General features: G+C 41.7%; 1 protein-coding gene across 2 annotated transcripts in view; it reads right to left on the bottom strand.

Moving 5' to 3' along the window:
- The window catches only part of LOC125006166 (contactin-4), a 129,788-nt gene that overhangs the window by 40,425 nt on the left and 62,297 nt on the right, over positions 1–27,066 (bottom strand). The window contains exons 2-8 of one of the 2 annotated variants that reach the window (XM_047581942.1): positions 12,368–12,513; positions 8,157–8,280; positions 6,885–7,060; positions 5,256–5,351; positions 1,503–1,706; positions 880–982; positions 571–755 (exon numbers count right to left, since the gene is read on the bottom strand). In XM_047581942.1, the coding sequence (XP_047437898.1) occupies positions 571–755; positions 880–982; positions 1,503–1,706; positions 5,256–5,351; positions 6,885–7,060; positions 8,157–8,280; positions 12,368–12,428 (949 nt within the window). In that variant the 5' untranslated portion in view covers positions 12,429–12,513. Of the gene's footprint in view, positions 1–570; positions 756–879; positions 983–1,502; positions 1,707–5,255; positions 5,352–6,884; positions 7,061–8,156; positions 8,281–12,367; positions 12,818–27,066 lie in introns of those variants that run through there. The other variant, XM_047581943.1, reaches the window with a different exon arrangement.

Here is a 27,066-nt window from a genome sequence, read left to right as displayed (position 1 = left end):
TTCCACGTGCACGAAACTAAACACCTGACGTTCCAAACAACAAGCACACAGGGTCAACGGAAAATGAAATAAAATCCTGAAAGATAAACACTGATATGTATCGTTTCCACTTCCCTGTCATCGCAGACACACACTCATTACTCTGCTCGCGTGAATGCGTGAACACTCACTGATGACGGTGTCCTCCTATAGACCGTACAAATAACTCATTTCAAAGCTTCGCATCTGGCAGCGAGTTCCGTTTGATTCTATGGAGGTGGCAGAACTAACCTGACATATACATAATCGTATTTTCTACTCCAGGCCAACGGCTTAAAATAAATGTTTAGCATGAGGGGGGACATTTTTACGTTGTGATCATACACACAAAAAAAAAAGATAATAAGTAAATTTAGGTTCATGTTATCCTGCAGGTAATCGTAGTATTTATCATACAGAGGGAGTAACTCTCTGAATGTACTAAATAATTATATAACAAAGCACAGGGTAATAGTGGAAAACAAAAACTAAAATAAAAAGTGTTAGCAGTCATTTCCACTAAGCAGCACCAGAATGTTGTGTCTTTCTTACTGTAGAAAATAAGTTGCCCTCTGGCAACATTTCGTCCTCTGCTGTTTTCTGCTACACACTCGTACACAGCGGCGTCCTCTGGGCGAAAATATGGAATTTCCAGAACCCCGCTGGAGTGGTTGATTTTAATCTTGCCAGGGAGTGGATTTCCATCAGCTCTTCTCCATGAGATGGAAGGCACCGGGCTGCAGAGGTCACACACAAAAGGTCACGGTGACCACGAGAAGTGCCGCTGATACTGTTGACTCGATAGTTTGTCTGTTTGCTGCAACAGCGGGAGCTGCTCCACAAAGCTTTTTCCCGACTTACTTTCCCAAGGCAAAGCATTCGAGCTTCACTGAGGATCCTTTGGAGACGTGAAGGGTGTCGGGAAACTGAACCTCGATCTTTGGCTCGTACTCGCCCATCACTGCTGCACGAGGGATGAGAGAAAATCACATCAGTCAAAACACAACAAGAGGGCATGCAGATCCGATAATTCACACTCGCTGCAAGAAGCCGTGGCTCAGATGACACTGGCACAAGCAAGCGCGCACGTCGATGCCACATACAACAGCGCTTGGCTTAGTGGATGGGTGGGTTTGGATTACATGTCTCCCTCAGCTCAAATCTGGAGTGGTACGCGTAAATAGTCGTGATGGGGTTTAGTATGGGTGGCGAGCCCCTTGCTGCGTGCATGTGTGTGTGTGCGCGCATTCATTTTTGTCAGGCCACACTTGTGGTTATGCAAATATGTGCCTTCATGCAGATACAGAGGGTTTCTCGCATACATAACCCTGTGTAGTTCTGAGGTTTGGAGATGGTGGGGTTGGGGGAAAAACACACACTTGGAAATAAAAGTGAAAACAGGCGATTTATCTCCTCGGCTCCTGGCTCCAGCAGCGAGTGTCAGTTCAGTGCACGAGATAACCGAGAGGGTGAGGGCTGCTCACCGTCCCTCCGTACCACCACGGGGGTCGGGGAGCTGAGCACCGTGGCGTTGGTCATCATGTTTCTCACTGCACACGTGTAGTTCCCCGCGTCCGAGGCCTCCACTTTGGCTATGTACAAGTTGCCCGTCTTCTGGGAGACGAAGCGACGGGCGTCCTGCTGCAGGAAGCTGCGTTGTCCGTTGAAAACCCATGAATATTTGATCTCTGAAAATAAAAAAAAAAGAACGTGTGTATGCTTTATGGATATTAAAAAGATATTTTGTTTCTCTTTGTGATCATTTTTTTCTGATATAAAGACATAATATATCTTCAACTGATGAGGCCGGTGATATTTTGTCCACAAATCCCACGCAATCCACCAACAAAATGACCCCGTGCCGCCGACACCTCACTGTTTAAAGGCTCAGTGAAACGGCCGAGTGTCCTAAGCTCCTTTAGTTACATAGAACCAGTGGAGGGTTTAATTACACGAGACGATCTGATCCCTGAGATGTGACTGTACTATTCAAGATGTGCAAAATAAAACCTGCTACTACGCCCTGATAGCTACAGAGCACCAGCTAATGGCCCAGAGCTTGTGCACAAACAAACATGGAAGAAAGGAAAAAATGAAATTATGTGAATAAAAAATACAGTAGGTCATATTTTTTGCAGCAGGTCACATGTTCATTTATCGTCTTTACCATTGCTACTCTCATTATTTTCATTCTAGCTCATATACACTATTCTCCAGGCTCCTGCTGTTAATAATAATAATAATAATAAAATAAAGTGCACTCATACTGGGTTTTATTCCAAATTAGAAAATAGACCAGAAGCAACGTATTTCTTGCTTCGGTTTAAGTTACGGAAGATGGAAAGGACTGAGAGATGGGCTGAGGTCAAATAGACACATGTGGAAAGTAATACAGTATTCCTCCACAAGGGAATGCAGCAAAACAAAGCACGATCAGTCTGTTTAAACCTTGAACCTGGACCTTTGATGACAAGGCGATGCAACACTCTCCAGCATTAGTGCAATATTTCTGGTTCAGCACTTTCTAATGTGTTGTAGCATATATATTTCAGCTGAACCTCGGTTTTGGGGCTTTTCACATATAGACAGAAAATAGCAGGTAGGAGCTAGAGAATGTCATTTGTATTATATATGAAGAACTAGGTGAACATGCAACTGCAACGTCTGCAGTCTGCAACGGCTCCATCTTGACATTTTGAAACAAGAGTTTGATCAGTACGGTCCGAGAGGGAAGCCACGTTTTCCCTTAATTAATTCTATGTCCTGCTCTACCTCCACCAGTTACATGGAAATGTTGATGCACTGTTCTTAGTTTTAGTTTTTACACAGTCTCACAGTCCCATGGGACATCCTGTTTCTATGTAAGTATTTTACATTGAATGTATATACTATGGACAAACCCATCACTGGATTCTGAACCTTGAAAATGAAGCCCAAAGTGGGTGGAGCCCGCCGGCGCCATGTTGGATTCGTGACTCCACCCACACTCGGATATTCCAAATATGGACATGGATGTCATGTCAGACGTTGAGAACTGCCCACCTAACTGTCCGCTACCTGTTAGCTCAGGCTACAGCCAGTCACTGAAAACGCCCTTAATTATGCAGAATTTGGGCATTTGCTCCCTTTTGGAGCCTCAAGTGGCCACTCGATGAACTGCAGCTTTCGTGCACTGTGTCAAGGTTTAGACCCGGAGGTTGCTGCCTGGTATTTTAGTGTTCTGGTTTGGCCCAAGTCCCGCCCACTAACATGGAGGAGGTGGAGCTTATGACCTGTACTGCAGTTAGTCACCAGGGGGAGCTCTCCTTGCTTTGGCTTCACTTTAATCCACCTTCACACAGTCTATGCAGCACAGTCATACACTTTACCTCAGCAGCACGGAGTTGAATTGGGTTACAACAAAATGGTGCTTGATTGGTTGGAGGACTATCTAATTGCGTTTCTGGTAACACCAGGCTACAGTAATGCTGTTCTTATTATGAAACTGTAGGAACGATAACCACAGACTACACTATAATATGGTATCTCATTTCTATTGGCGCAGTTATTAATGCTATATAAATATAACTGAATTGTAAATTGAAATTGAATACACTACACCTGAATGCCTGGGCTCTTTTATAAAATCAAGCACATAATATGACACAGATGTTTTTATCTACACACTAGTCCTCGATTAAAATTTGCTTAATATTTACACAGTAGCAGAATTAATTAAGAATGTGACAGCTGGTGTCCCATTGGTGTGTATATAATCCTCTGTGGTACGCAGCAGTCATCCCTTTATAGTGCATCATCAGAGCCGTCTGACTCGTGTTTTCTGTTCTCCTGCTCCGTTTCTATAGTTTCAGGGGGATTAAATGACATTAGGAGTCACATAAAATAGCTCCTGCGATGCTACGTCGCATCTGCTTATTTGTCACAAAACGGAAACTACAACAGATTGAATTGCGGTTGGAAAATTAAAAGGGACGCAGGTCAAAATAGAGAAGAGAAAGGAACAATAGGAGTATGAACGCCTCTACAGGACGTCTGCAGGGACGGCAGAATGAACTCAGCTCTCAGCGCAGCCCTCCTGCCTCAGACACACGACATTCTGCAGTCAGCCCTTTTGACTGGACAGATGTTAAAAAGTCCCACTCGTCTCCTTCGGGGGAAACCGTGAATTAAAATCATTACAAGGAAAGTCAGAAACTGGCAGACCTTTCATGATTAGAGGCTATCAGAGACTGGGTCTGTTTAAGAGCTGCAGTCTCACTGCAACAGAGGACTCGGAGGCACATAATCTCCCGTCCTCTGACAGAGTTTAATTCTCAGTGCAGCTTCTTTTTTTTTTGTCCACTTACCTATTGATTGCTCGGAAAAAGCTTCAGATGATTCCTCTTTCAATAAGAGGCCTCGCTGGGTTCCTCAAGTGATGCAACAGCGAGCATTAAAGCGGCTTTGATATCATTCAAACCTCGCGAGGGCAACAAAAAGACAACAACACACAACCACTTTGCACCACTTTTCAATTTTAGAACACCTCAAGCCAGCATTATCATGTCGCGCAAATCCCATCAAATGTGCAGCTATGCACCGGTTAAGATTTTAAAGCGGGAAGGAGGGAGGGAGGGAGGGAAGGCTGAAGGGCAAATTGCTGAAAGTGTGGAATCCCACGTGGCCGCGGGTTTCGGCTGGAAACAGGGAGCGCGGAGAGGCTGGCGCGCTGGCGTGAAATTGCGCTGGTGGGCACCGAACGGCTGCAGGGGTGCAGACCACTTTGAGGGTCTGCTAATCAGCAGCGCACAGACACATGAGCCGACTCACAGCTGTGCTACGGGATAAGCAGCCACCGGCAGCCTTTATTACCCAACAGATAACCTGCCCACACTGAGGGGTAGCGGAGACAAAAAAAAATAAAAAAAATTTAAAAAATGACAGCTGGGGAAGTGGAGCACTGGAGACTTTATAGATGACAGCGTGGTCACAGATCATATGGGCGAGAAAAGTGAACTCAAGGTTAAGAAGTATGAGACTATGAACTATAGATGCGAAGGCACGGCAAGTCTGAGCAGACAGAGCCGTGGATGATCATAAAAAACAAAAAAAAAGTTACTTCCCTGTATGACAGACAAGGAGAAGAAGTGAAAAGGTGTAAAAACAGGAGAGAGACGGCGGCGTTACAGGGCGATAATAAGGAGCAGAGAGAGGAACGATAAAGATCGCTGAGGCAAGCAGAAGAGTCGGGACCGTACCTCCGTAATGCGGCGGAGGGCCGCAGAGCAGAACCACAGCTTGACCCTCTCTCACCGACACCGTGTTCCTCGACTTTCTGCTGAAGTTCTGCAGAACTGTTGGGGATAAAAAAAAAAAAAAAAAACATACATAAATAAATAAATACGGACGTTTTTCAGGGTTTGACAGCTTCTTTCCCAAAGGCTCCGCACCAGGAAGGACATTTCACTCCTCGTCTTTTCACGCCGCCAACAAGCGGAGGCAAACAGCGCTCCGTTAATATCAGCAGAACGACGCGGTGCCCTTACCCAGCTTTAGAGATTACGTTCACCTTTAATTAAATGCTGCTGGAGAATAAGCAGCGGGGAGACATATCAGTCCTAATGTCTTAGAAATACCAGCAAGTCCCAGGAAGGATCAAGCAAATATCAGTAGAGGTCAAATCAGAGCCCAACTGATTAAACCGTCCCCCAACTCCAACAAAAAAAAGGACTCGCAGTCTTTATTTCCTCGTGCATGCTACACTTATATGAAGAGACCTCCTATTGGTATTTTGTCATCTCTGTCAGCACTTGTTTATTATACTTACTGAGAAGTTCTTTAACTCGGAGTTAGATGGAGTTTATTGACCCACAAGGGAAATTGCTTGGTCACAGTAGCTCAGTTGCACATAAAAAAATAATAAAAAATACTAATAAAACACTCTTGAAATCCACTAGTAAAAAGAAAAATAGGTGTAAGACAGTGGAAAAAAAAGTGAAATAAATAAATAAAATAAGTAAAACAAAAACTAAAAAAGAAAGTACAATAGTATAAGCAAAGAAAATTTCAAGATTTATTATTTAAGTAGAAGCAAAAGTGAACTTTTCAAAAAGTTTCTGCACTAAATCCAATTCTTTTTATCATCCTGGCGCACTAAGGACAGGTGTAACTTTTAAGCGTTAAATTGTGCCTGCTGTTAAAAGCAGATAAAATAGGAAGTCGGTTGTTCTTCTTCTTCCTCCCGGGGACAATAAATGAGCGTGCCAAAGCTTCTGGCTGGTCAGGCCCAGAGTTCCACAGATATCTGTCTACAAACGCAGCGATGAGGCCAGCTGGCCGACTCACACACGGGGAGCGACGGGAAACGCTCTTATGTTTATTTATGCAGCATTTTCCTACATGTTGGTACTTCACAGTCACAACGACACATTTACCCCTTATGCAGACCATTTCCATGTTTTTATCCAGGAGAGTGTTTTTAAAATGCAGTCGAATATCATTTATTAATAATGGAAATAATATTTATTTCCTTGTATATGGCACTTAACAAGCACCATTTCCCATAAGTGTTTGTGGACTAAACGTCCGTTGAATAGTTGTTTTCATAAAAAACTAAATAAAATAAATAAATAATGTGCATTGAGTTAGTGAATGGGGATGAACAGAGGCTGACTCTAACATCTTCCTCAGCTCTAGAACTTGTTCTGGATGCAGGGTCATAAACCTTTTATGACTTTAGGTTTTAGCCTGCTGGTCTTACAAGGTGTTCTGGAAACTTTCTGCTATTTAATACAACCGCCTGCTACACCCCAGCTCTAAATGTGTGGAGGCTACGAATCAGTCACAAGTGATGTAAAAATCAACCATCGGTGTTTGCATCTACTCACATGCAAACTGGACCTTTGCCTCCCTGCTGACGACGGTCCCGAAGGCGTTGGTGGCGATGCACTGGTACACTCCTCCGTGGTTGATGAAGTGAGGGTTGGTGATCAACAGGTTCCCCTCCACGAGGCTGTAGTTCAGATCCGAGTCTGTGTTTATCTCTTTCCCATCCACTTTCCACCTGTCGAGACAGTAAACCACCACTCAGGGAAATTCTGTCATAGAAATACAACTTTACTGGTTTCTACATTGAAAGATGAAACAGGGGGATATATTTTTTTTATTATTATTTCACCGTTATTTAACCAGATAACAGACCTACTGAGATCAAGACCTCTTTCACAAGGGTATCCTGGTCAAGAAAAGCAAAAGCACACGTCCACGAATAACATGTAAACTATTCAGCAGATACAAAGCAGGATTGATGACTTCAGTAAGAATTTAAAAACACAGGGACTGCTGAGTGGGTTCCCATTTTTGGTCTTTTAAAATGGAGCCAGAGGCTCCAAGTGAGATACTTTCAGAGAGGTATTCCAAGCAGAGGGGCAGAGAAACGAAAAGCTTTTTTCCCCAATTCAGTCCAAACCAAGCAACAACCTCCAGGTCTGAGTGATGAAGCCCACGCAGAACAGTGCAAAGAACTGCAGTTCATCAAGTGGCCACTTGAGGCTCCAAAGGGGAGTAAACCCCCCATAGACGCCCATGTTAAAAAGCCACGCATTATTAAACAGCCTGATACAAAATATGGTTTTGGTCTCAATAGTTTATTTCACTATTCATGACAACTGTACGGAGAGTGATTTTTTTCTCTCTAACTCTTTCTAACTTGTTTATTTTTAGGTGGTAGCCTGAGCTAACAGGTAGCGGAGAGTTGGGTGGGCGGGTCTCAACATTCGACACGACCCCCAACGTCCATATTTGGAATATCCACATGTGGGCAGAGTAAAACTCATCCAACATGGCGATTGCGTGCTCCGCCAACTCTGGGCTTAATTTTCAATCAGAATCCAACCGGTGATGTTACGATGTGTTTGTCTATAGTATAAACAGTCAATGGTTCGAACACGAGGAGCAGCTAGTGCAAAATGTCATTTGATGTTAAGGCGTAACAGCTTTTGATTCTCTGAAGAAAAGAACATAAATAAGCAGGAACCAAGCCAAGAAGAGCCCTATAGACATATACATATATACATTTGTAATGGGGGAATCAAATATAACAATAGATGTTTCACACGTATTATATAAAAGTTAAAGTTAAAGTTGGTGGAAACACTCACCTGTAATGTGGAGCCGGGTTTCCCTTTGCTTTGCAATTAATGAACACCTGCTTATCTCCAGTGCTCATTGGGAAAATACTGTCGCTAGGCTCCTGGGTGAAGACAGGGCCGTGACGCGTATTCTCTGTTAAAAAAAAAGACAAAAACACATTAGCTGTACAAAGGCACAGAGCAGGTGACAGTGAATTGAGGCAAAAACTCATCACTTAGCACTCAGGAAAGTGTGTGCACACTCTCCACCTATTATAATTAGCTGCCAACATGAGCTCTGTGCACATTCTGCATTTATTAAAGCCTCTTCCTGTGCATGTGTCAACAGGTAGATAATACATTATGACGAGGGAGCAATTAGCTGAAGATAACCCCGTAGCATAGTGGCCAGCTGAAGTATTCTCGGTCATCTACAGCTAAATATATTATGTTTTCTTGCACTCACAGCATTTACACTCACAGAGATAAACAGTGTTTGCATACGTGTTGAATGGATGACTTGAGCATTTGTTGATACGGGACATAAACAGCTGTAGATGGGAGTAAAAACACCTTAATATCGCTCTATCACATATCATATTGCACTGTAAAATAGTTACCGTAAAATTTACAGTAACTTACTGTAATTTCAGTAGTTTTTACACTATTGAGTGTTTAACTGTAACGTAAATACCGATTAAATACTGTGATTTACGTTTAATTCCTTACTTCCTCATTTACTTCCGTGTTTACGTTCTTACTTCCTTGGTTATTTCCGGGTTTACTGGTACACTTTTAGGTTTACTTCCTTACTTCTGCCTTTAGTTCTGTGTTTACTTGTTTATTTCCGGATTTACTTACTTACTTACTTACCTTACTTCCTTGCTTACTTCCTCCTTTACTTCTGCATTTAATTCCTTACTTCCTTGTTTACCTCTGGGGTTATTTCTTTGTTTACTTATTCTTTTACTTCCTCACTTCATCTTTTACTTACTTCTTTACTTCCTCCTTTACGTCCTTACTTCCTCATTTACTTCCTTACTTCCATCTTTGCTTCCTCCTTTACTTCCTTCATTCCTTCCTCCTGTTATAATTTAATCTGACATTGTGGCTTTTGTTGTGCTTATACACTGTGATATTTGCTGGATTAATGACATGTCAGTGGTCGAACACACACTTCAAACCCTTTTTGAGACTGTATCTTTATTAGACAATTTGACTCCTGGTCCCTGGTGACACGGTGGTGCCCAGAGGTTTATTACTTGTAGTAACTGTTTATAGATATTAATGATTATTTCTCTTAATTATTAATATTTAATGCCAAGAGCTGCATTGCGCCTCCTACTGGAGCCCAACAGCGTTAAAACAATGTATTGTAGAACTTTTAGAACATGAGTGCTGATTAAGACACTTGTCAACATACACGTTATCACATCAGACAGCATCGGGCCACAACTGAATAAATTCTGAGGCATAAAATCCTAAATAAATCATACACATGAAATCAGAACAAGAACAGAAAGCTGTAGTTTGTCCAGAGCAATTAGAAAGATTGACAAGTAGCTGGCTGGCTAACTGAGCTGTGCTTATTTTCATCATTATTATATTGTGAGCAGGATAACTTGGTTATGGTGCTTACATGAGAGTTGCAATAATGGGGGTATTGCCTTTCTCTGTTGATAATGTAATTAGCAGGAGCTGCTGTCTATATGCGTGTTGTCTGAGCGTCTGCCCTGTCAGGCTTGTTGTTTTGGTTCGCTCCAGCCAAACTATCAATACACAGGAGTAATTACCCGATGTAGCACTAATTACTCCCGTGAAATCCAATGTTTCTTCAAATGATGCACACAGACACACCGGTGCCACTTTCCTCTGACGCCGCGTGTCACGTCACCGAGACGCTTCCCGTCGTTGCTCTTGGAAAAATTGTTAATTTTCCCTTTTTCCGCACTTGCTTCTTCTTTATGCACATCTCTAACCTTGAGTAGGACAAAGAATGTTCCCTCCCACATCATCCTCCTCATCATCATCATCATCATCCTAATGAGAGTGGGAGTCTTTGCCTCAGGTAAGAGCCTTGTTTCCGTCGTCCTCTGAGGGAGGTGCTTTAATTTTTTATTTTTTTTTTCACCTCGGTTCCAGCGTCCTTTAAATTAAACAAATTAATGAACCTTTAATAGTCGGTCTATTTCACCTGGGAAATGAGCGGAAGAGCGAGCCTGCCCCGTAAACACACGAACAGCACACATGGACACATGCACACATACAAATTACTCTTAATTAGGTTTCATGGGAACGCATGCAAGTGGGAGCTCGACTGCAGGTAGACATGTACACACAGCCGAGCATGCACCGCCATGTGCATGACCCTCCGTTCCCTGCTCCGTGTTTGCAGACTGCATGATGCGCTCACTCCGGTGAAAACGCTGACTTGAGATGAGATGCTAAATCAATGAAAATGGAACCATAAATAACATTAAAACAGAGCCCTCTCCATATGCTGTATAAATGTGGATGTGTTTGTTTGATGGCTTGTAAACGGTCGACTTGAACCGAGTACACAGCATATCCCTCAAATGTGACTCGTCGACATTAAATCTCCGGGCTACGCGGGCTACACCGACCAGACGTAAAGTGAGAGCGCTTAGTGAGATTTTAATGCTTTGGCTATAAGTCATGCAGGTTTTAGGAAACCAAAACTCGGGTGTTACTCTGCTTTTCCTCCATGCATAGTGTAGGTGTGTGTAGTTTAGAGTACAGGGGAAGAAATAACTGGAAATAGTCGGTGTAGAATTGTACCGTGGTGGAATTTGGACATGAAAAACTGCATATTAACAACAATGCGTTTTTCAATACACTCATCTGGCATTATGACCACCTTCATAATATTGTGCAGGTCTCCCTTGTGCCTCTCCAACAGTTAGGACTCTGAGGGTGTCCTGTGGTGTCTACAGAATGTTGTTAGTGGGGTCTTTATGTCCTATTGGTTGAGGGGAGGGTTCCTCTGTGGATCATCCCTCAGATACTTGATCAGTTTAGGATCTAGTGAATTTGGAGGCCAGTTCAACACCTTGTGCTTTTTTTTTTAATTGTTCCCAAAGTGTTTTGGTCTGTGTCAGGCTGCATCCTGATGGGGACGGCTGCTGCCATCAAGGAGTGTCATTGCTATGGGGTGGGGGTGCTTGGTCTGGTCTAGGTGGGTGCTACATGTCTAAATAACATCCAGACCAGGGTTGTGCAATACCACTACTTTTCCGTTCAATCAGATACCAAGTAATACCAAAGCTAGTATTCTAATACCGATACGTTTAAATGTCTACTTGTGTATATGAAAATTACTTTGATAATGAATATTGGTGAATGTAATTATGAAAGATGTGTTCTATATCTCTGTTTAAGAATTAAACAAGCTGCCAATTATCAGACTTCTCTTTAATCAGAGCCATTAAAGACAATCTGTGCAAATCAACTAGTGATTTAAAAATCTGAAGAAATAAAAAAAAACATCTCTCAAGCAAAAATGAGAGTATTCAAGTCGCTCGGACTTGGATAGAATTGTTTTTGGACCAGACAGAGTGGTCTTCAGGTCAGAACATGACAAAACTTGAACTTTGACGATAAAAGTCACAATCTACATTCTCTGTCATGTCCCATTTAAATGTTTTTGTTAAGAAACAACAGCATGTTGACATGATCTATGCCTGTGATGGGCACTATGATGTATTTTACCTGGGTGTTGCCTGACGCTTTGAATTTAAAGACTTCCGTCATAGAGTCTATTTCACATCTCTAATCCACATGAATGAATGCCAGGTCTAAAAGTTTCCCAGCAGAACAACGAATTCGCAATTGGTCATAATGTTGTGACAGATCGGTTTAGTTAAGCTAATTTTTCGGTGTAGCTCTGACAGTGAGCTAGAGGTGCTCTAAGAAGAAAACTCTTACCTTGTGACAACGCACTAATGCTAAATAGCAAAAAACTAATTTCAGTTGTTCTGAGATAAGCTCTAAAAATCTAAAATGAAATCTATAAATTTGACCACCATATGTTTTTAATGTGGTGGACTTATGTGGATACAAAAGCTACCGGATCTGGAGTCCCCTTTGAGGCTGCTATCGCCCCTTTTGAAATGAAATGACACCCTAAACATGCGTGATAAGAAGACAATCCCTCCCTCTGAGATATGTAGTGCCGTGCATATCAGGTGTGTCATGAAAGGCGACCCGGATTGGCATCTCACCAGCGAGGCACTCTTTGAGTGACAGAAGGATTAACAGTTCCCATGGCAACAACATCTTCATTTTCCAAGGTCAAAGACTCTCCTTCTTCCCATCCAGTTGCCACAGAGTGGAGAATATTTCCTGGGCCAAGCACTCCTCCGTTTGGCTGCGGAAGAAAAAAAGAGGGCATATGAGCGGTGTGGAGATGAGGAGATTCAGTCTACATCAAGCCTTCTGGGGGGAGGAAAAAAAAAAAAAAAGAAATGTCTGGAACTCGTGGAAAATCGGTGAGCCATTAATAATTCATTCAACCAAATAAGCAGAGCCAAAATCCCATGCCGAAGGGCCAGCTAGCGGCTGATACAGGAGAGCTGATATTTAGTGTACACATACTGCTGCAACACTATCTCCCAGGAGCAAGTCAAATAAAAAAAGAGGCTCAGAGCAGCAGCAGCAGCAACAGATGAGCACAGAATCTTGCCAAAGGTGATGTTAAGCTTGCTGAAAAGTGTTGGTTCAACATATTTACTCTGAAAAATATGGGATCTGTTAAGAGCTCAGTATTTATCACGGGAAATCCTAATGCATGAAGACGGGCGAGCTAAAAAAATAAAAAGACGAACAAATAAATCTTCCATGGAATGATGCCAGAAACTGTTGCCATTAACTCAAAACTAAAGAGCTTTTATTATTATCTGATCAACCCTATTCAGTCGTATCACAGTAACAGCTTTTCAGTAATTTTAGGATTATCAGTGGATCGGAGGTCTGCCTTTTTAGAACAAAAGCAAAACATGACAGTTGCATAAATCAAACACATTTTCATTTTCAAGTCGACGTGTTATTAGTGCATGGAAATATAATATTCAAAAGAGTGGACTTTAACCCTTTGACTTTCACACTAAGAAATACGATTAATCGCGATCAAATATCATTAATTTTTCATCGATATTAATCGCGTGCCCTGGTTTTGCTATTATAGGGCTAAACAACACAATAGCTAAAGCGGGTGTGACCCCACAAACTTTATGAATCGAGCCGTTGCTTTAATAATAAAATTGTAAAAACAATAGCAGCTACTGCTGATTAGACGAGAGACCTCCATCTTTGATCAGTCACGTGATGTTTTCATCAATTACCTCACATGTAAACAGTTGACTTGATCAATCAGAACGAGAAAAAAGTCTCCATGTAAACCTGGCTAATGCTCGGAGTGTGGGTCTCTGGTCTGGTCAAGGTGGGTGCTAAATGTCTAAGTAACATTCACACTAATGCCAGGTCTGAAACCAAACCTGAATCCTCCAGAAGAGGTTCTTGAGCAGGACCCGGCTCATATGGAGACACAGAAAAAGAGAGCGAAAAGAACAGACGGCAAAATGAGATAAACCTACATCTGTCACAGATACACACCCACCTGACTAAAGCATGTATGTAGATGTTATATGACAGTTATAATGAATATAAATAAAGCTGTCACTGACAGCAGTAGTTTTATCACAGGTAAGTCACTGTAGCTGCTATAATGACTGAATATAAGAAGCATCGTGGTGGATAACTGGACAGGTTGATGGGACCAGATGTAGTTTATGGAGCTCCACAGGTCAGAAACACACAACTCCAGGCCAGAGACAATCACAAGAAGATGGAGGAGGAGGAGGAGGTAGGTATAGTAGTAGCATATACATGTAGGGGTAGATAGAGATGGAGAAGAAATTAGAGGACGGGAGGTTGGTGCAAGACAGAGTAGAGGACATGTGTTCAGTGCATCAGCCCAGGACTACTGCAGAAAAACTATAGTATTTATCAAAAAGTAAAGTCTAATCTACTTTTATAGTGATGGTCAAATGGTTTGCATGATTCTACAGAGGGTATAAACAAGGATCCAGTAAATCGCCCCATGTGAGATCTGAACTAAATCCCATTTTAATCTTGTATTTTTCTGGGTTTACAAAAGCTTTATAACAGCGAGTAAACAGAATAACGTGCGTTGTCATTGTTATTGAATGTAAGTTGAAACAGGAAAACTAATTTGTGAGAGGCATCTCTTTGTATCCCTGACAGCAATCCAAGGTAATGATGCCTTTGGAAAGTGGAAGTCAAGCTGAATATAAAACACGTGTGCATCGTTTCCACAGCACATGTTCGAATCTGACTCTGAAATGGAGCGCGGCCACTGATGCAAATTGCAGCAATCGGGCACTAAAGGTTTTGAAAGCAGCCCATTTGCCTCATGAGCTGCGTGTCAGAGCCGCTGATGCAGCTGTGACTGCTGACCGTGTTGATAGGGAGCCAAACCAGCAGGACGAGCTATGATAACAAGCTTTGTGTTGTTGTCAGAAAACCGGCGTGCGCTTGTCCTTTTCACCTTGCGAAGTATATTTGCCTCGCGTCACACCCACCGTGCCGACACCTATTCCTGGATGTGAAACACACAGCAGTTCATGTGGTTGTTTATATTAAAACCATTCACAAATAAAGGCAGATTCTGGGGTTTTGGGATCTCGCAGGCTATGAAGTGAGTTTGGGTTACACCTCTACACCTTCTGTCTCTACACGACGGGTGTCAGGCCTGCGGGCCACTTTTGGCCCTGCAACATGAATTTGCAAAATGACAAAATTACATAGAAGACAAGGCATTTTTTTCCATGACAATAACTTCTACCCCTAATTTTTTGTCAGCAAAGTTTTTTTTTTTTGAAGGATGGTTTATTAAATTTTATTAAATCTAAAACAAATACAACAAATCTGTAGTTGTTATTACTTATAGGTTATTGCTCTGTTACTTTTTCTGTTACTGGAGATCAACCTGGGCTGTTACGTAGTATGTACGTGACGTCACCAGCTGAAGTCTCCATGGTTACGGCCACTGAGTGGCAAAAAGTGACAGCTGAACATGGAGATTAGCAGCATTAGTTTGAATCATAGACTTTAATAGTTACTAAACTGTAAAATTAATTTAAAAAAAAAATAAAAATGAAGAGCTGTTGTGTGATTGACTGAACCAACACATTTGAAAAGCAGTCAGAGATATATTTTATATTTTTACAGGTATCTGTCAAAGAACAGAGAAGTAAATGGATCACTGCATTAGAAGAAACAACTGGAATCCAGACACAGAAACCTGGTGTTGTGGTTCACATTTAGTTTTTGATGAAGTCAAACCTTAAGTTACTTCTTAATCATGTTCTGGAGGGCTGTCAGACAAGTTCATGGTTTTAACTGTTGCCGGTTCTCAGAAACTCTCCTCAACGTGAACATGTGGATAAAGCGTTTTGGGAAGAATTTTCTTTCAAACGGGTTCAGTTCCTTTCGTCTCACCTTTGTTTTTGGACGTGTCCTAGATATCTGAGGACCACACACGGGTTAAGATTGTGTTGTAAGTGGCTGATAAATGATACCATATTTAGAGATACAAAAATGTACATAGATGACTTCTTTTATTCAAACCATCTGTCTTCATTGGCTGAAATGTCCTCAAAAGAGCGCCCCTACCACTGTAAAACATTACAGCCCCATGAAGAAGAAATGAGAGAAGGAATGTATTCATGTAACTTAACTCTTGACTTCTTGTGAGTTTTGTCTGTGTGGTCGATGTTCATTTAACTCATGTCTTTCAGTTTTGAGTTGAAAATAAAAAGTGATAAAGAAGGAGGAAGGTTGATATGATTTGAATACAGGGAAACACAGAGGTTTAATTAGATAAAACGATTACTGTAAAATGGTGATACCTTTGAAACGAGACTCTACAAAAGAGGATTAAACCATCAGCAAAATACTGGCACTATAAGCGCAATGGAAGGGTAGATTTTAGAGGCCGTTTCTCTGCCAGGAAAGAATTCTAAAGTGGCCGTTTTGTGGTTGATCAAATTTTAATGTCCCCCCTCTCTCTAAACAGCTTAAATAAAATAAATTTTATATTTGAGCAAACAAGATGCCAGGTGAATTCGTTATTCAAAGTTTGCATGAACTTGAAACGCAACAAAGGGGAGGAAAGGCAGAGGTCCAAGGCCCACAACCCAAAATATTTAATCCAAAGGGAAGAGGGAGGTTTTACACAAAACAGAAGGCAAAAGCAGGCAAACGAACGGGAAAATAGTAGGCAAAAATCCAAAAAGAAAGAAACAAAGAACAAAAGAACAACACCAGTCATACACTTCAGGCAACTGGTGTAACACTGGAAAGCAGAGACATAGTTTCAAGGAGAACACAGTGGGGAAGGCTTAAATACACAGGGAAACAAGACACAGGTGAAACACATGATTAATTAACTAAGGCGGGAAAAGGAAACAAAGAGTGAAAGGAAAAGTGACAAAAACACTGTGAAGACAAGGCAAGGCTTTCAAAATAAAACAGGAAGTAACACAAGTAACAGACTCTGACACGTGAGACGCCGAGATGAGAAATCAAAGCGGAAACAAACAAGCTTTCAACTTGTGAATTTAGTTACATTGATCTTGGAGACGTGAATTGAAATAGTGAGAAATTTGAGTTCATTTGACGAGATAACGGCTACTGTAACCGACAACTCATAGTATCCAAGAAACAATGGTTTGTTATACCTTAGCGTTCTGAGTTGACACAGAGGTTTTCTTCGGGCAGTGTTTGGATTTTTAAGGCAGGAGGTGAACTTTTGATTCTTTACTGCCTTGAAATGTTTATAGTGAACTCTTCAGGTGCCGGTGGACCACTGAGCGCTGACCTTAAGAACTGCAGCTTTCCTCCCCGGATTAGCGGTGAAACGTCTGCCTTTGTGTTTGCTTTATTTTCTCTTCCCACTGTTAGTGGAACGGACACAATGAACTCTCACACAAGCTGTAATAAAACACATAATGATCACAAACATGGCATTGTCCTCCAGCTTTTTCTTTATCTCCTTTCTCCTTTTTTTTCCCCAATGAATTGAATTCAGTTCGGTAAATTGGCTCAGACAGATGGACATAATGAAACTGGACACATCACTATTCATGAGTGGAGGCAGGCGGAGGAAGAGTGGAGCAGATTTATCCTGCTCTCTGTTATTTATTCTAAAAGGGCTCAGTGCTGATCATCAAAGCTCCATCTTGTCAGTCATCATTATTGATTTGGTTTTTTAACCTCCAGGCCCTTTTCTTTGTCATCCTGCCCACAGACTTGTCGCGAGTCTCAATCAAATACAGAGGGACTAATCAATAACCTGGAGATCTGCGTCTGGTGGATGTCTTTCCTTATGAGACTCACCACGTTGATAAATCTTCCCGTTCTGGAGAAAGGCAGCGGAGAAACTTTATCCGTCTGGTGACAGAAGCCACCACGTCTCCACCTCCTACTGGGAGCCTCTGAGATGAGAGCTGTATCTTTGTTCCAATGAGCTGCTCTGCCTCGTGCTATTCTCAGCCTGCTTCGGAGTCTGAGGTAATTACATGTTGATTAAGGTGCTGGATGAAGAGAATCGAAATGAATGACACAAACCCGTATATGGTAATTACAGTTGGATGCGAGGCTTTTATTTTGGGCCCCCGAAGAAACTTTAAATCGATGTGGAATGTTTTCCAGACACTTTGTCAAAACGCCTATCTGCGATCGATACTGTTATAGGCCGGCACCTGTAAGTAATTCCTAATCAATATGCTTTAAAATTCAGATGCGCTTGCTAAGCACCACCCGAGCAGGAACTCAGAACAAGTGAAATTACACTCAGATGAAAATACTGAACAGATTTACAACAAGCCGCCAGATAAATGTTCTCCCCACCTGAAAGCTATGACATTCTAGATATCGATCAAGCTGATTTGATAAGAGCTGCCCTGGAAAGCAAAGTAGCATTTCCATCACATCGCGGCACAATCGGCGGGTCCAGCTGCACTAGGTCAGGGGTCTGCAACGCGAACTGGGGGACCTTGGCTTAAATAGGGACTCCCTACCTATTATATGTGTCCCATATTAAACTCGGCCTAGTGCTATTTAAAAATGTATATTATTATTATTATTATCATTTTGCATTCAATATCAAGCTATCCCTTATCCCTTTACTAAAATAGGTCTAGGTCCTAGACCAGGGGTGTCGAAGTCAGTGTAGTTCAGGGGCCACATAGAGCACAATTTGATCTCTAAGGAGCCGGACCAATAATACAACAGCGTATTAATCAACAAATCACGACAACTCGCATGGAAGCACATCATAGCTGCATTTCCACTACAGTATTTTGCAAAATAAAAGCGATATTTCTGATATTCTGAAACTTCATATGGTCACATGACCCCCTACATCATCTCCGGTGACGCCTGTGATGGGGGACAGCGCCAAAAGTGTTCCATTGCACTTTTGCGGAAATTTTTTTATATCGATACGTCTGGAAAAACCACCTCATCAGAGCATGAAAATGTTTTAGCTTTAGATATTCAAAGGGAATTTTGAAATGTAGGCGTTTCAATTACCAGTTTATTTAGGATTTGAAAGTGTTTACATTTAATGAACTGCACTATTACAATACATGTAACGAACAACCGGACATCTCTTAATAAAAAGAAGTGCGATGTCTGCATAGTTCTGGGTCTCAGTGTTGTTTTATGTTAAATCTGTGTGAACCCTGAGATTAGGGCCAGATTAGACCTTCTGGCGGGCTGCTTTTGGCCCGCGGGCCTTATGTTTGACACCTGTGTCCTAGACCATAGGTCTTCAACAGGCCCCCTATGGGGTCCACAGGGGTACTGCAAGGGGGCTGCAAAATCTTTGCTTGATTAGGCATTTTTGATATATATTTCTTTATTATTCTTTAGATAGACATTTAAATGAATCTTTCATATTTTAGTAAAGGGATAAATGGAGGCAGAAGACGTTATCTTTCAGTCAGCACTTCACTCATTCAGCGATACAGGAGGCGTCTCAGCAGTGCATCGTCTCACACAGAGCGCCACAGCAGAAACCTGTCAATCTAAGCCTCCTGTAAGCAGCAGGCCCCGCCCCTGTCGCTGCTGAGCCAATCATGAGGCCGCATGTCACGCTGACTCTGTCAGGTTCCCCTGAGAGCCTCTTCAGTCCCCAGGTGAAATCCCAGACGCACGCTACTATGTTAGCAGAGGAGAAGCTAACAGTGCAGCTCGCTCCCATCGGCCAATTACAGAGACCAAAATTAAAACACTTTGTCACTAGAACAAAAAAACACAGGATATATATGTAGCTATACAAGTATAGGTGTAGGTTCATGTTTACGGCAGTTGCACGGCAACCCTACCGTTACACATGTTTGAAACAAAAAAAATGAACTTGTGTATTATTTAAATAGCTTAATACTGAATACAACATGATAATAATGTATATTTATAAATAGCACTGTCCAGGTTTAGGGGGTCCTACTTAATCTGTCCATCGCTTTGAGGGTCCTTGGCCTAAAAAACGTTGAAGGCCACTAGTCGATGTAACACGGTAATAACGTCTAAAACACCACTGCGCCTCATAGTTCATCCGTGAATCAAAGTTGGATCATTAACATATACGAGGACGGCAAATTAGAAATGTAGCGGATTGTGAGGATATGAGAACCATTAACGTGCGTCGAAGAGGTTGTCTAACAATCCCCCGCAGCGTCGAGTCATTAGCCGAGTGGCTCTGCCCCGGTGATCGATGCTCATTTACGCCGGCTGTAGTCAGGTGTCCACTTTCACTTTAGAGCTGATCAACTTCATCCCGTCCGCAAAGCCTGTCCCTCGTTTGTTTAGCATTCAAAGACGGACCCAAGGATGCTGATTGCATTTAGCCGTAGACAGTGACTACTTATGCAAGGCTCCGGAAATGCAAAGGACAGAGCGCTGTAGGGCGTGGAAGCAAGGGAGCGGGCACTGTTCCCCTGTCAGATAGCACAACTCTGTTTTAATGATGCATAGGTCCTTGGCATCCTCGGGGAGGATGTGTTTCTTGGTCACAGTCCAGAAATTTAAAGCAGTTGCCTGTGATCCCCGTGATTAATTTATATACCCTAGAAAAAAATACAATGGTAATAATTCTTGTGCCCAGCGGACGGTGGTCGCAGGTGTTGGAAATACCAAATGGGATGAGGCCCAGCTAATGGTGCCTGGAAGGGAAACTATCTGTCAGGGATAATCCCTAATACTGTAACACCTTGGCATAGATAATGTGCTTCCCATTTGCGTCTCTCTCCCCCAGCCCCATGATATTGAGATGGCTGGGGGAGAATGATTAACCGGGTGGGGGTGCGTATTGACGCGGATAAATGTACGCATCCAGGGTGAAGTGTCGCCCGCTTTAACGTTGAGTGGACGGTTTGGCGATCTGGAACAGCCGAACTAGGCTAAGAGTGAAGGGGAGGGGATGGAGGGTGTCATGTGAACTCTGGTGAGCCCACGTTCCACTTCATTACACTCGGAGTAATTGGTTAAACACGTGACTACAGAAATTAACATCGGCAGCCTTGTGAGAGGTAATTAAAGCTTTTCTCCTCTTTTTTATATTTTATTTTTTTAATTCAAATCAAAATAAACATTCAGCATCACACCGGGCCACATAATGTTGTCAGCAGGACTTTATATGATCACGCCTCCGAGCGCAAACGGACTGAAAACGCTGTAGCTTCGCTCCCGGTGGTAATTGTTCGATAAGCTAATGCTCAGATTAAAATATGACTTCACGGTAAAAGGCGTCCGTTCGCCGGCTTTGCTGCTTCGCAGGAAATCGCGAGCTGTAAATATCCACATAAAACACTCCTGATCTGATTACGCTACATCTTAAATCCTGTCAGCCTCCGGGGAGGATGCCTCAGCTCAGGTGGCAGGACTGTCAGTCACTGTGCGAGAGTACGTTACACAATGACTAAGAGGAGGAGGAGGAGGAGGATACTGAGAGCTAACATCCTGTCAGTTCAGTACAGTACAGACAACAGAACGGTGCACGAGGTTTGGGCGTGGTGGAAAGAGGACGTAAAGAACCTCAGCTGTCCTCTGTTTTTATAATATATGATATATTTATGTTATAATTCAACAAAATTATTTATCTGTGATTAGTTTCTGAGTAGAAAAAGGTTTAGACTGCAGACGCTGACAAAAACTTGTTTTCCCAAAGATAACAACAACATAGTTACTATGGATGGATGGATGGATGGATGGATGAATGGATGGAGGATGGATGGACGGATGGATGGATGGATGGATGAATGGATGGACGGATGGATGAATGGATGGATGGATGGACGGATGGATGGATGAATGGATGGATGGATGGATGGATGGATGGATGGATGGATGGACGGATGTGTGGATGAATGGATGGACGGATGGATGGATGGATGGATGGATGGATGGATGGATGGATGGACGGATGGGTGGATGGATGGATGGATGGATGGATGGATGGATGGATGGATGGATGGACAGTGTAGCATCATTAAACAGAGGCAGGAGATATTACAGACAGCAAAAAGGTTCAAAAGATAAAATGAAATCAAAGTGAGGTGTAATGTATAAAAGTACGTATAAATTATACAAGTACAAATGAATAATATCCAAACTGGAAATACAAAATATCATACAAGTGTATATTAAAAAAGAATAACATACGAAGGTATTTATGACCTCCAGAGACCTGAGCTTTTGTTTGCTATGCATTTTTAATTTCTGCATTTCTCTTTATTTAGGATTAAGAACTAGAAGAAATAAGCATCATCTTTGAACAGGAAGTAGCTTTTGGATAAAAAAATGTCCTCATATGTGGACATGGGGATTTTTTCACTCAATATTAAACTAAATCCACCAAGATGTAATAAAATATAAAACTGTTAACTTTCATGTCTGAACATTGCTGTGCAAAAGCAGAATTGCAAATAATGAAGTCAAAACGTCCTCAATCAAGTGCTAATCCTGTCCACTTTCGTTACGCGATCGTCTGCAGAATGAACCCACTGAAATGAAGGCATCATGTTTTTTACACCAACAAGTATCGAGTTTAGAGGATAAAAGTTTAAATGAAGCAGAAGAAGCTCCACAAACCTAAAACTTGACATCTCCATATGAGGATGCTCATTATCTCAGGAAGACAAACACATACAAAGTGTATATAGTGCAGTAATATGGGTATGAAGATATGCAAAATGTAAATATACCAGAGACTTAAAGTATGGAGCAAATATCAGTTAACTCTGTTAACAGACTTCGTGTTTGTCTAAACGTGTATAAGCAGTGAATATTCAGTCGCCTGTCAACACATTGTTTGTTGTGTTTGATCCCAAATTCAAAATAGTGAAAAAAAAATATATTTATTTTTTCAGGAAGAAACCATGTTAATGATATGCTCCAATACTGAATAAATAAAAAAATGATTTCTTATAATCATGTCTTTTCTTTTTAACTTTGTCTGATCACATTTTATGACAGCAGTGTCGCTGCCGTCACTCATCTATCAGTCAATCAACGTGTCTCCAGTAAAACGAGCTCAGCAGCTGCTACCAAATTTAGCAGCTCCTGTTAGACGAGGAAGCGACGCCATCAGATCGTCTCTAATCAGCAGCCGTGTTAAACAGACGAGGTGCAAAGGCACAGTCATGTTTTTATTTTTAGTTATCATTACTTTGCTTAAGAAGGTCACACAGAGCCGGCTAACCAGAGCTACGAGCACGGTTTCATCCCTCAACGTTAGAGCCCCGACACGTTGTATTCTACAACTTATTCAATGAATCATTTATTATTATTAAAAAAGTCTCTACAAGCTTCAAAAATCATTTTCAAATTCAAATCATAGACTTTGTAGTTTTCTTCCAGATATTCAACGTGTATATTTAGTATAAAGACCCGAAGTTCATCCGTAGCATAATGCTCGGACCTCAGTAACAGAACAATTACACCAATCAGGCATAACATTATGACCGAAACAGAGACTCATCAGAGACTGGACGTGAGCCTTCTGACAGTGTCCTGACGGTGTCATTGCTGTGGAGCGGGTGTTACATTTCTAACTCCACACGAAATATCTAAAAGTTTCCCCTGAACTGTGACAAGATGGTTTAAATGTTATTTACTTCTCCCGTCGGTGGTCATAATGTTGTGGCTGATTGGCATACACGCACCCACTCATTTCAAAAAAGAGGAGGTTGCCGCGTGGAAAAAAACAGAGACGGCTGCGTTCATTTATAGCAGCGCAATAAATCACAGAGGCCAAAGACGAGCATGTTTCCCACTGACTGAGTGCTCACAGAGTAAGTGGAGTCAGCTCAGTCTCTCCTCCGCCGCCGAGGCGCAATCAGTCCTCTGGCCGGCTAAGAGAGGGAGACAAACACAGGGAGCGCTGAGAGAGCCTGGAATAATAATCTGAAGACCGAATATAGTCGGGCTGTTTCCTGAAGGATGCGAGTTTTAAGCTGCTCCTTCAACAGCGAACAGAATTCAGAAAAAATAACAACTGATGAAAGTGCAAGAGGTGGTTGTGAAAGTTTAATTACGAGGGAATATTCTGAATATTCCTCCAACTGTAGGAAACTCTGGATGAATGTTGTTAGATGAGATGAGATTCAATTTTATTATCATTGCAAAAAGCAGTTTGTAACCAGAACAAGCTCTGACTATCGTATTAAGTACGTTAGTATTTTACAGTGATAGTTCGTAGATAAAAAATGTAATACTGTAAAATGTAATTTACATATAGATCAGAATATGCAGCATGAACATGCACATAAATACATTCATACATATACATAAGAGCAAAAACATAGTTACCCGTTAACATGCATCCACGTCTACACATACCTATCTACATAATATCTGAACATATGTGTGTGTATAGATGGTTTCCACCACGTACTCAAAGAACACACAGCGGGCGTGACTCGGATATGTAATGAGCAGAACTGATATCAAGCCATGTGAAATGAAAAACTGCTCGTACTATGGAGCGAAAATGTAGTGGCCCTAATGAAATGTCATGTTTGCTCGTTTGCCCCAACGCGTTCTTCCACATGTCACGTCCGAAAAAAAAAGTTTACTCTGCGTGCGCTGTGCCTTGACCCAGGCTTTATTCTATTTTTTATTATTATTTATTTATTTATTAGAGAATATGGAGCCGTTAATGTTAGATGATATCTCATGAGGTAAATGATTCATAACATTTTAAACGTACTCCATGAATATTGGACCAAAAAAAATAATAAATAAATAAAAAAATACAGATAACATCAAATAGACTTTAATCATCCACAAGTGAAATTGCTTGGTCACAGTAGCTTAGTTGCATGTATATAAATATATATATTAAATACGGATAAAATTAAATAAAATGTAAGTAAAAATCTAGTAAAATAAAATAGTGTAAACAAAAAAAATAGAAAATTACAAATTTACAAGAAATATAGACGGAAGTAAATATAGTTTATAAAGATAGGAAGGATTAAAAAGGTACAATGTACCTTTTTTTTCTAGGTAGACTCATACAGAAAGTAACACCACTTACTCTTCACGTCTGACCCAGGAGTGGTTTGGCACTAGTGCATTTATCTGAAAACCCCTGTGTCCTCTTCTTGTATTTTCCCATTTTCTTACTCTTATTCTTTTCTTATTTTGCAGTTTTCCACATTTTTTTTCTTTTCTTCAGGTTGCAACCTCTGGGCAGTGAGGTCTGTGGCCCCCCGCTAATAACAGCGCCCAGAATGTAAGGAGTGTCGGACGGTGTGTGGGGGGGTGAGGTGGTGAGCTACACAAACTCACACAGGCAGAGCAGCGAGTGCCGCGGTGGACGGGATGAAGCCTGCCCTCTGGCTGCATTCGCTCAAAATCCTCCAAATCGCTCAAAAACGGCGCCTTCTTTTCTGCGGGGCAGCGCCGAGGTGTGGGTGTGTTTATTTTTAGCATTTGTGTTACAACCAAGAAGGCAATAAGAGAGCCAGGAGACAACGCTGGGACTCAGTCTCCAACAAGGTTCATTAACACTTGTTTTTTTTTTTTTTGGAAACTTTCCCAGAGAGACTAGAAAAGTGATTTGTGTGGAACAGAGGAAGATACTAATGTGCTTATGCAGCGTTTGTGGCTAAAAATGATGTGAGTTGGTGTCATTGTGGAGTCCACTATTCAACTCTTGCAGTACAGTGCATCACAACTGACAACAATAATAGTTTGGCTAGGCAGCTAACTCATATCCAACTGCAGTTTGTGCAAAAAGAAAAACTAAATGGAAAATGTTTAAGCTTTCAACGAAAGAAAACCTTCAAATAAATAACACATCTTTGAATTTAAAAACACAAAACAGCACAGTGGTTTATTAGAACAAGTACTAGAACTAGTACCAGTACTAGTACTAACAACCAGATGATGATCGCCTTAAAATGTGAATAGTACATGAATTATACCAGCTGGTACATGGTGTCGTCGCCACCCACCTACTCCCAGCACATGTTGGCCATCTTGTTAATGTTCATTCACATATTGTTCATTGCATCCACACTTAGGATGTTTTCACGTCTATATTTCATTCCAAATTGGGGGAAACTCAAATTTTAGAAAATCTGGAAATAACTGAATCAGCTGAAAACTGGGCTCAGCTCGGTTGATTCATTTCAGAATATTAATAAAGCCACTGCTGTGTTTTCACAAGACAAACTGAACCATCCTGTGAAGGGGGAACACTCCTGGTTTTGGCACAACAATTTACCCTTAGATACACCGATCAGCCACAACATTAAAACCAGAAGTAAATCACATTGACCATATTGTGACGATTTATTGTTCTGCTGGGAAATTTCTGGACCTGGCATTCATTCATGTGGGTGTTGACCTGGCCTCCAGATTCACTAGATGCCTATCTGTGGGATGATCAACCTGTAGGACGCAAAGCCCCCCCATGAACACCACAGGACCCCCTCAGTAGTCCCATGTTCATTCTCTGATGAATCACAGCTGTTTTGGAGGCACAACCGAGACCTACACAATAATAAGTAGGTGGTCATAATGTTATGCCTGATCTTTGTGGTTATAACTCTTGCTTACAAGCTTAGCTCGATAAACAGTAGCATGACAGGACTCATGTCTATTTATTGCTTGTAATTTAGTGCCAAAACTTTTCATCGGGCTTCACTGCATCAGCAGCTCCGGCACATTTCACCAGAAGCCTCTTTCAAAGGGGCCGGCTACTGTAAAGGTGCAGCCTTAATGCGACTGAAGGCTGCGTCTCTAAGCAGCAAATGTGACAGCCCATACAGAGGACTAACTACAGCATTATATAGGCCACGGACTGCACGAACAAAAATGATTCCCACTTTCCTGAATATGAAATTACACTTCCGCAACAGATGACATTTATTAGGACAGAAAAGTATGATATCACAAACACGTGCTCCCCACAGCACACCGCAAAACTTAATCATATTGACCTGAATGTCTGCACTGGCACCGCGGAGGCCATTTACTCAGTGTAATTTGGTTTCCAGCAAGACAGACTCCAGCAGAGCTATCACAAAAAGACTGATTGATTCTGCAGGTGGATAGAGACCTGCTTGCACTGGGCATTTGGAGAAAAAAAGAAAAAAAACAGCTCTATATTCAGTAGTTTGTACTATAAACATCACAGACAAAAGCAATTTACACAAAGAAGGATTTTTTTTGAAAAATAACAATAGCACAGCAGCGTGTCTGAGGTGTTATGCAGCTCTGCCACGGTGGCAGTGGCTCTGTGGAGGGTTAGCGGGTGGATGTCTGGTGCATGAGCCACATGCAGAAGTGTCCTTGAGCAAGACACTGAGCCTTCAGTTACAGC

The sequence above is a fragment of the Mugil cephalus genome, chromosome 4, assembly GCF_022458985.1.
Source record: "Mugil cephalus isolate CIBA_MC_2020 chromosome 4, CIBA_Mcephalus_1.1, whole genome shotgun sequence".
NCBI classification, from domain to species: Eukaryota; Metazoa; Chordata; class Actinopteri; order Mugiliformes; family Mugilidae; genus Mugil; species Mugil cephalus.
The sequence above is the reverse complement of the archived record's forward strand: the minus strand, read 5'-3'. Positions and strand labels throughout refer to the sequence as shown.